Source organism: Taudactylus pleione, unplaced genomic scaffold (assembly GCF_031769625.1).
Source record: "Taudactylus pleione unplaced genomic scaffold, aTauple2 ptg000201l, whole genome shotgun sequence".
Taxonomy (NCBI): domain Eukaryota; kingdom Metazoa; phylum Chordata; class Amphibia; order Anura; family Myobatrachidae; genus Taudactylus; species Taudactylus pleione.
In genome coordinates this window covers 32,320,511-32,331,724 of record NW_028284603.1, presented here as the reverse complement: position 1 = coordinate 32,331,724, position 11,214 = coordinate 32,320,511, and the positions used below count along the sequence as shown (strand labels likewise).

At 40.3% G+C, this 11,214-nt stretch overlaps 1 protein-coding gene across 3 annotated transcripts in view; it reads right to left on the bottom strand.

Moving 5' to 3' along the window:
* Positions 1 to 8,976: 8,976 nt before the first annotated feature.
* The window catches only part of BCL11A (BCL11 transcription factor A), a 136,534-nt gene continuing 134,296 nt past the window's right edge, over positions 8,977 to 11,214 (bottom strand). For 2 of the 3 annotated variants that reach the window (XM_088477320.1, XM_088477321.1), the window contains exon 4: positions 8,977 to 10,555. In XM_088477320.1, the coding sequence (XP_088333446.1) occupies positions 10,436 to 10,555 (120 nt within the window). In that variant the 3' untranslated portion in view covers positions 8,977 to 10,435. The remainder of the gene's footprint in view (positions 10,556 to 11,214) is intronic. The other variant, XM_088477319.1, reaches the window with a different exon arrangement.

Here is an 11,214-nt window from a genome sequence, read left to right as displayed (position 1 = left end):
TTGGATCCCACAGACACTGGCACTATGCACATGCTCAATGTCAGATTCCCCAGTGGAGTCTTTTACAAATGTGGGAGACTCCTCCAATACGTCGAGAATGTAACTTGCACGGACTGCGATTAGCGCTACATCTGTCCATTCGTGTTAGAGTTAGTACATAGCTGGGGCATTTTTGCAAAAAAAATAAAGAAAAAGTCAGGTGCCAGATTAATAATAATGGTAGTGCTGCAATTATTAATATATAGGCCCATAAATGCTTGGGACTACTGATTTAACAGAGCCTTCGGTTATACTGTACATCGGCAACTACATACTTTAAGAAATTGGTTACTTTTCGTATATTATATTTATATGCGATTTGCATGGGTATAAATAGAAAATTGTTAGCAACATTTTCAAGGACCCATTCTCAGACCTATGTGATGCATCATTTAGGGCTTCAGGGCCGTTACTAGTGGTGCCGCTGCACAGAGTGCATGGCCCTGTGGGCAGCACCCTTCAGTCACTAGCGCTACTGCAGTCTGTCCTTAGGATGCTCCGGGCAGCACTCTACATACCGGAGCTGGCGCCCCCGCCCCCTAGGAGTCATGTCTTGACATTATGGGTTAAGGGGTGGAGCCTGCACAGGGTGGCATAGAGCTCAGTTACGGCACGGTGGGGCTTCATTAATTATCCTAACAACCTTAGGCATCAAATCCGTTAAAATTTTGGGGACTTTGTTGGTTTGTCTTTAGTATTAAGGGATAAATTGGATAATACATACAGGGTATATGGAAATGAAAGCAAGAGGGCGCTCCATAGTGCAATCAGACATTTTTATTCCAAAATCAATAATTGAGTGAAAGCGTTTGTACCAGATTGAAATCAATAAGAGCATAAAGAGATGATACAGTATAAAATCACTTCAAGTTACCACAAAGAATAGGGGGCAAACAGACTACTCCTACTTCTGCTGTGGATTAATCAAAGTGAAGAGTGAATGCTAGAGCATGACCAACATGCTTTGCCATACAGGACACACCGCATTATAACAATAATTATTCACATCGCCTGCCCAAATGCAGATAGGAAAGTAGGGAATAGTTTACAGGACAATGGGAACAATGTGAATGAATTCTGGAAGTATAATAAAAGCAGGGAATATTAATAAAACAACAGGAAATATTTGTTAGAACTAGAGGAAAAGCAGCATAGATACAGAGTATATTGCTAAAGTCACTTCCACTCCTCTGTGTGGCTCCTCCATACCGTTTGCCCCAACATCAGTCATATCACCAAGGGAGTGGATGGCACAGCTGTATAGTTTTGTATGTCTTTCCTAAAAACTTTAATGCCAATGACATAAAATAACTCAAAGGAAAACTTAAGTGCATATAAAATGATCATTATAAAGAATAGCTCCCAACAGCAGTCACAAAACATGTAGGCAAAAAATCTAGCGGCAAACTAAATAGATATTTGTGTAAAGTCTTTGATGATAAATAATAAGGATTTTCCATAAGAGTTCCTTTCACAGTGTCTGCTGAAGGGCATTGCAGTGAATCCTTCATAAAGTCTGATAACAAAGACTTAATAAGATAATGGGTTACAAACAGTATCAAACATTATCATTCTCCCATGTTATACAGTATGTGCATTTGTGAGTATTACAAAATGCCTCTTCCTATTGGATTAAGTATTTTGCAGAAAGAGGAAGCAGGAGAAAAGCTAAGTCAAATGGAGGAAAGATTAAGGTAAAATGATGAGGTGAGAGATGGAAGTAAAGGCTGAACAGATGGCAAAAGTAATGGTGATATATGAGGACCATTGGAAAAAAGCAGTAACCACGCTATGGAGGAAAAAATGAACATGGTCCTGTACATAAAGCAGAAGGAGGATGGAAAGCAGAATAACATTTCATTGCAACCTGCGATAACTTGTATATAGCTACACACTGGACCAGAGGAACAGAGGTCTCATACTTCTCCCCCCACACACACATGCAAGCATGCTGGCCCCCCATTCCATCCCAAACAGCTATCAGCATGTTATGTCAATGGCTGATAGCTGTTTTTGACATAAACAGGGCCTGGGTAGTGTTTGCATTTTGCATCTTAGACTTGGCACCTGACATGGGTCTTAGGGCCTGATTCAGAGACGGACACTCTGAACGAGCGCTCGCTCTGAATCAGGGCGGTTTTTTTTTTGTGTGCTGCCTCCTGGCCGCTTGCATAGCTGTGGGTGACCACCCACAGATATTGCGAGCAGCCAGGATGATGGTCGCGATGGTCAAGACCATCGCGACCATCGGGGCTTGCGACGAGTCCCTTGTGGTAGGGTCTTGTGGCCGCAAGCGCCCCAGAGAGCTTCTGTCTCTAATAGAGCCGGAAAGCTCTCCCACTGACATCACTGGTGATGTCAGTGGGGCCGCCCACAAATGGCAGGCGTTCGCATGGGAACGCCTCCATTTGTGAAGCCACCCCCCCGCCACGCCTACAAATCGGGGTGAGCTGTCGATCACCATCGAACAGCCGCCCCTTTTGTAGTGAGCCATGGAAAAAAATTCTCTCTCACTCCAGGGCTTGCGCACGCGCAGTGCGGCCACTGCGTGTGCGCAGAGCACACCATTGACCTGCTCGCGAGCGCTCAAGCGCTTGTGAGCGGGTCTGAATCAGGCCCTTAGACAAGGTACCATATGGGTGTGAATCTTAGCCATCACACCAGATATGGTTTATTAAATTGACAAAATATATGGATCTGTGTTTTACACAGCACCATGTATTGCTGTGTATAAAAGACTTGGAACTAGATATTACCCTCTATATTAGACTTAACACCAAACATGTCCCTGATTGTAAGCATTGGAGCCAGATATGGCCCAGTATATTAATAAATGGCAGTAGATATTAGATTTGTACAAGATATGGCTCAATGAGTTTGTGTTTGTAGCTTAGCTATGCACAATAATTATGTTTTATCTTTGATGCTTGGCACCAGATACATTTTAGCCTATTATACAGTATCTGGCTCCAGATTTGGCTTATCATTGTTTCTGGCACTGTCTCCTATATGTCAGACATATTTTTTGACACATAGTTAGGCTATAAAGTGCCTCTGGAGCCTGCCCTACTGATGTTTTACTGAACTGATATAGAACTTGGAAGCTGCATTGTATTCTGCAATATGGTTCACCAGCATACACCAATGTGCCACTTCCCCAACATCAGCCGAGAAGAGAATGGGTATAAACAGCATAGCAAAATAAATTGGGCTTTATATAATTGGTGACTTGTGCATTGGCAAGGCAGCGTAGTTAATAAAAAGTCAAGTAAAAGATATTGCGGTCTATGCAATTGGTAGTTAAGCATTTGGGTCTGGTTATAAGTAGCTGGCAATGTGGCTGATACGTATGGCTGTGAGTGAGGCATAAGAAATTGCACCTAGCAGGTTGTCTAGAATTCACTATGATTTATACGCAGGACCATTTTGGAAGCGCCTCTCCTTACTAATCAGTCCTTGGGCCCCCATTACTAGATTGCTAGATGCTCTACCATCTCTACTTCCCCCTAAAAGCTCCTCCTAGGATTAGCAAAGACTTTAAATAATACAGCAATTTTGTCAACTACCCTTACATAAAAATGGGGACTGCAGGTTAATTGATTTATGATCTTTGAGTAGAAAATAACTTGATATATTGAGCATGTGCAGAAACAGTATTGCCTAATTGTCATCATTCAATCTGCCCACACAGACAGCAATTCTATGTCTGGCATTGATTGTGAACTATGGAGCTCATTCAGACCCGTTCGCTAGGGTGCGCTCGCTCGCTGCCATAAGGAACGAAAATATACAAATGATGCGATCGCACACTAAGGTATGAGGACGCCTCCAATGTCTGAACGTGCGATCGCCGGGTGAAGTTAAACGCCCACTAGCCAGGAGTAAAGACGCCCACTTTCAGACGTCATCTTCAGGAAGTGTATGAAAGCATTGGTACCATCGGGCGACATCGAACCACCACGCAGTGCTTAAGGTAGACTCTAGGCTACCGCAAGCACTGCGATCACCGCTGCATGTATTTCTGTAGTATGACGCGTATGCTAATGCTACCTGTTAATTATTCACACCCTTAAGTTGGTGTAAAAATGCCCAGCCACGCCTGTGCTAGTGCAAGCACACCCCGTTTACACAGATCTGCCCCAGTCACCACCCACAGATGCCCCGTTCTGTCACTCAAAGTAGCGTTCTAGCAATATGCAGAGAGCAATCGTCTCCCGATCGTAGTGAGTGGTTTGCGCACGTGCACTGCGACTTATACGCATGCGCAGATTGCAACAATCGTCCGGCTGCCAGAGATCGCAGCCTAGCGAACGGTCTGAATCGGGCCGTATATATACTATACACAGATTTGCAATTTAGTTTTTCTCGTAAATTGTTTAGGACTTTATGTCTTTTATAATAAATGAAATGTATGAAAGATGTGCACCTGAGTTAAGAAATATACATGCCTCCTATATATGAGCTGGCTCCATGCATCAGTGGTGGCCAGCAAAGGGACCATAATGCTATTCCTGCACTGGGACCCACTAGTCTCTGTATGAGTTGGGTACAGGATGCCGGTGCTCGGGAACTGGGCATTCAAAATCCCAATGCTGGCATCCCTACAGGGTTGAAATACCAACAACAGCCAGTAAGTACCCTACCCCTAAACCTAACTCTCCCTTCCTGCACCCTAAACCTAACCTGCACCCCTAGTGCGTAAAAGCCTAACCCTCCACCCTAGTGCCTAACCCTAACCCTCCTCCCCAGTGCCTAACCTGAACCCTGCCCCTAGCCCCACTACTTGCCGGCGGGATACCGGCAGTCAAGATGCCGGCACCGTAATTCTGACAGGTGTCGGGATTTCATCGCCGGCATTCTGAGCACTCGTATCCCAACAGCCGGCATTTCGAATACCTCCCATCTGTATATGTCACAGGAATACCATTGTCTGCCAGATTTGTTTACTATCATTTCATTCATATGTTGAGAAATTACAATATATCTGCGGTGCAGAGACTTTTATTTCTAAAGACAACCAAAGGATTACTTATTTTACCATTTTAATCATTTTAAGATTAAAAAGTATCCAAACCCACTTCTGTAGGATCATGTGATGGAACTACAGCCTAAACAGCACATGTGGCTCTTAAGAGTCTGTGTGGTAAGGTGTGCGTGGCGGAGCTCTCTCTCTCTCGCTCTTCTCAGCAGATACAGGGTTTACACATGTGCAGTGAAGCTGTGTTTGGGCTCTCACTAAATTTTGCAAAGGAGTCTGGCGATTAATTGTTATGTCCCTGTCTGAACCACAACTATACAAGAATATGTGCATCATTGAGCTATCTAATACTGTACCTTCAAAATGTATTATTTAGCCAACCTAGGCAACACTGCCATGCTACAGCAACTATTCAGTTGACTTTGAAGGGGAGAGTTATCAGGCCTGTTTTTTGGAGTGGAACGTCTCACTACTGAGTGTGATCAGCACGATAGGTATGGCGTGGAGATGGAAGGAAATGCCAGACTTGTAAACCTTTATAAACCTGAACGACTGGTGATTTCTAACATAGATTCAAAACCAGTTTAATGTGCCTAGCTGTACCATTTTATGGTATTCGAGGGGTGTTTATTGCCTATCCTAATTGTGGTGTAGTCACAGCTTCATAATTTTAGAAGGGCTTTTGTGACATTCAAATGAGAGGCCAGAAACCATCAGAATTTTTTTTTTTTAACAAAACCATAGTGGGAATTTAGGTGAGCATTGAACTGTGTGTGCACTTGTGCAGGAATATCTTGTTAATATGGGACACTGCACTTCTTTTAAATTCTATTATTGTCAGTCATTTAAAAAAATAACTCCCTTCCAATCCCCCCCCCTCAACCCATTCCCAGAGGGCCCTCAGGGATTTGTACCTATACTGAGCAGCACATACACACTGGGTGGACACACATGCCATAAATTCATGCTCAGAAGAGGCTCATCTCAAGTTTTTGGCAGAGCAGTTTGGGCACAGATTGTGGCAGCAAGGTGGTATAGTGGTTAGCATTACTGTCTCACTGCACTGAGGTCATGAGCTCTCCCCATGTTTGAGTGGGTTTACTCAAACATGGGGAGAGCCTGAGAGCCTGAAAAAGGCAGCAGTTGCTGACATCAGCATAGATTGGGAGGTGCCAGAGGAGAGACATAGACACCATCATTGCTTATTTGAATCAGGCAAGCAAGTCTAGAACGTTAGCATAGTATAACACCAGAATTGAGTGAGAAACAGGATTTCATTTTAATGAAGTGAATTTCACCCAAAATTAGATTTTGAGCTGAGTTCTTTTTCTTTGTTTGGCCTCTGGATGATAAAATAAAGTTGCAGCTACTAATAGCATTAACAAATGTGGATGTTTTTACTTGTATGGTACAGTTCAGTGCAATCTAATGCTCTCTGTTATCAGATATTTCAGACTAAGGGGTCTATTTACTAAGCAATGTTAGGAGACAGAGTGAAAAGTGATAAGAAAGTGATAAGGTGCCAGCCAATCAGCTCCCAACTGTCATATCACAGGCTGTGTTTGAAAAATTACAGTTGGGAGCTGATTGGTTGGCACCTTATCACTTTCTTATCACTTTTCACTCTAAAGCTGGGTACACACTGACAGATACATTGGCCGATCAATTGATCGGCCAATGTATCTGCTGCCTGTCGGTCAGTGTGTACCGGCGATATGTCAGTGAACGTCGGTGAACCGACATATCGCATTGGCTGTGCTACCCAGCCGATGGACAGATATGTCTGCAGACATGTCTGTCCATCGGCAGGTGTGTACAGGCGGTCTGCAGACCGACCGCACACACACAGCGGCAGCCGCGAAGAGGGGGGACAGTGGCAAACGCAGGATTTCTAGAGGGCGGTTTCCAAATGCTTGATTTTAGAGTGAGTGTGGCCAGTCCATGAAGAGAGTAGAATTAGCACTTACCAGTTTTAATATGCGTCATACAAGTGTATTGTGTGTCATAATTCCAGCATATAAAGGACCAGCAATCACAGTAACCCATTAGATGTGGCAGTATGGCTATCCTGCCTGAGCTGAATGTTTTTATTTTAGATGTGGGCACCATTCCAGAGCATGGGAGCAAGTCCGGGAGTCTGGGAGTAGCAGAATAACCTAGCACTGCCCTGGACATATATGTACATATTGGGCTCTATAGCAGCACATCCCTAACAGTGAATGTTTTCCAGATCTCCTAGTTGATGCACAGGTTATTTTTTACTCTCTGATACATATTAAAAGATCCACAGTTGGAGCTAATTATTACATTTGTGATACTGAGAAGAACATGCAGCATTAGTAAAATTCTATTATATTACTATTTCTATTGTGGTCATGGTATGGGCTGGGGAGGGGGGTTTCCAGGCAGACGGAAACCCCCCTTGCGTTTGCCTATGGGGGAGGGACATGCCCCTGCCCACCAGGACATGCCCCTGACATGCCCCCTGGTCGCCGGGACCCGCAGCAAGACACAGATGATGACCGTTCAGTGTGTATGAACGACCATCATCTGCAGATATATCTGTCAGGCATGTACCCACCTTAACATTATTTGCTGCCTCTTTTGATGGTTTTAAAACAGGCTACCTGGTGTGCATAAAGAAATACATAACGTCCTCATGCTCATTGCTTTAATTCCAAAAATTTTAACTTTTTACAATCTCTTGCAAGAATTACCTGTATGTTTGCGGAGGTTACTAGAAGTTTTTCTTTTTTTAAATATATCACTTTGCATTGTAAGTTTACCAGCCTGTTCCAAAATAATTACTGTATATAATTGCAATGTTATTTAGAATCCAAAATGATTATGTGAATTCCACTATACTTGCTTATCATTAGAATAGATTACTTGTATGCCAAGTCGTACATAAAGAGAGCATTACACAGGGCTGCCAGGTGTGGCGAGCTGATGTGCTATGTAAGTTATGAGATTTTGAAATGAGACTTTTGTAATTGATTCTCCCTTTTTACAAATATGCTGGGAATTTTCAAGAAGTCCCCTTGAGCTTTCAAACACAGGTAAATTATGAAATTCCTGTGGATGAGTTCAAAGAAAATGTAGGCACAGGCTATGACTCCAGATGTTCTAAGGTTGCATGCATGTAACATGGGATGTATGCAGCACTTCTGTCTAAGTCACAGGCCACCATCTGCAAAGCAATTCATTTACTGTAACTGAATGGTGATTCATTACAGCCTCTTTGTTTTTGTAGTAGGGACTTTCTGTAAGAGTTCACTTACTTAACAAACTGATTTGCAAACAAATTGTGTTGGGTTGAATCGGTTTAAATACTTTATATTTACTGTATAAATGGTTGTTGGTAGATTCTTCATGCCTTTTTTTCACAAAAGGACAGCCACAGCATCTTCAGGGTTAACCCAACATATGTTTAAATTGGCTCTGTCATACACACAGAAGAGTGAAAGATGGGGTCACAGGTTACGCTTTGAGGTTCAGCAGACATCTGTATTTGAAACAGGACCCTCTCCAAGATTTTTTTTATAAGAAATATTGCCTACTAGGTTATTAACCCACTCAACATCCAGAGGCATTTTACCAGACACAAATCCATTGATGCTATTAGAATGCTAAACATATGCAAGGGCAGAAAGATATGTTATGTGGCTGCTTACATTAGTGTATTGATTATACTCAATTCCCAAAGTGGCAATGTTCCCTTGAACTTGGAGGTGCCGTTATTCTTGTTGTGGTCTTGCAGATCATCTCCTGTATTCATCTTGTATGCTATGTTCTGTTAAATATAGCTTTCAATTTAAGGTAACAATTTCCACCTTTAGAATTCATCACATGCAATGTGTTTCATTCAAGAAAGTTTGCTTTTAAGTTAACAATCATTGATTCTTTTTCTTTTCTTTTAAAATAGAAAATATACAATCAATAAGGAGAAAAAACAGACCTAAATCTTTACAGTTTATTGTGTCAATTTCATTTTTTTTTTTTGAGTGTTTCAGCCTTTTTAAAGGCAAATGTATAACGTCTATTAACAATGATTCTTGGAATATACTTTTAGTATATAACAACGGTTTACATCACATTAAATTCACCCAAAGTGGGTAACAAATAACATAAGAACTGGCAGATATTTTTTTTAACTTACAATATCTTATTCTGTACAAACTGCATTAAAATGAACCCCCCTCCGGTTTATCCCATAATGGAACCAATATATTTTAGAATTTCAGGCACTGAAACTAGATCTCCTTTTTATTCTGGATTTATTGCGACTCAGAGGAACATATATATGGAAATTGTATGGAGTCAAACAAAAAATTTAAAATCCTAGTTTTACCAATGATCTCCATTAATTTTGCACAAAATATTTTGTGAGTGTGAAATTAATTTGTCAACAACTTTAACAATATTCTATTGTGACACAGTTTTTCTTCTAAAATATTTTCCTTTTTGTTTTTACAAGTAGGCCTTGAAAATCTAACAGCAAACAGTTAATGATAACCACATCATTTTTTTTTTCAGTTTAACATTTTTCAACATAGAAATATATTTATAAAAGTTTCTCTGGACACTAGGTCATGCTTGCATGGAATTTTACAGCAGCTTAAGAACACATTATGGATGCCATATAAATCTGGTGCAGAATTCTAACAAACTTGAAAAGGCCTCAATGGTTCATGGTTTTTATAACACCATTAATTTATCACACAGTTAGAAAATGTCACACTTTGTATTACTATTTTTTTCCTTTAGATCTCAGAGTACAACATGTCATTTGTAAGTTATGTTCTTGTTGACTATTTTTTTAAAGCCCCAGTTATTGAGGCTGCACTGTATATTATCTCTTAAATAAGGGTATCATGAAGTCCTAAATAGACAAAGATGCTGTAAAAATACTACATAGCCCAGTGAGTTTCAGAGGGTTTTTGTAATATCAGTCCAGCACACAGTAAATTTAAATAGTGATTTAAAAAAAAAAATTGTGGTCACATTTTTTTCTGCAAAATGGCCATCTGACTTCCAAACCCTCAATGTGCAAAACCAGTATTAAGCTGTCATGTGGCTCACTTTAAAATGTTATGTCTTTTGAAGACTTTGATTACATCTTGAAATCAGGTGCTACAAAACTGGCCTCTTTCATTAAAGTCAACAATAAAATACAATTCCCAGAACCATGTTTTGTGGGTATTTATATAGCCATAGAGTCAAAGTCACATTGCTACAGGAAAGTAATGTACTCTGCGAACATTCCTGCCAGGTGCAATGACCAATAACCCAACTACAACTTTAATACATAATGGTCAAGTTGAAGTATTTTGTTTTTGTTTCATTTACAATAGGTTGGCCTTGTCATATCAACACGTTCATCTTCTCCTTTGTCTTCTTTTCCTCCAAATCTAGGTGTTATTTATTTTGCCCAAATTGGTATGCATATTTGTTAACACTTTTGCATATCTTTTCAGACTTCTTGCCATATAAATTTGATTGTTCTGTCCTTAGATTTAAAGTTGCTGTATTTTCCCCCTGGAAAAAAGGGATACAAATCACACTCTTAGTAAATAAAAAAATGTACTGCCATAAAGACATGGGGAATAAGCAGTTTACAAGATATTATGCATAGAAAACAATATAGTGTGTTATTGTTGTTGTTTTTTTTGTCTGATTTTTAAATACATGGCAAATGAATCATTAATTATTTGCCGATATTACATAGCAAAGTGTCAAAAAAAACACAGTACATACAGTGTACAACTAGAAGCCATATGGATGGTAATGCATGCATGGTTTATAAAATGGAGAACAAAGATGGGGCTTGGAAGAAAAACAAAAACTGACTTGAATTGTATCTTGAAGGCAATGTGTACATACAATTCTAATTAATAGTTTGTACAAAATGAACAAAAAAGGAGTGATATTGGTGAAATGTGGGTTGATGTTGTGGTGTTGTTGCTTATTTGTTTTAGCCCCACTTCTGATCATCTTAGGTTTATTTTATTGCCTTAATAAATCTTTGTAGACCTTGACAGATTTCTGTTCCTGATTAAATCATATGATCTGTGTTCTTTATACATGCATGTTAACTTACAAAGGATTCATTCTAAGAACCATTCTAAAAAATGATACAAGTCTAGCATCATGATTTTAAAAGTAGACTATGATTAGTTTCCATTTATGTCTAACAA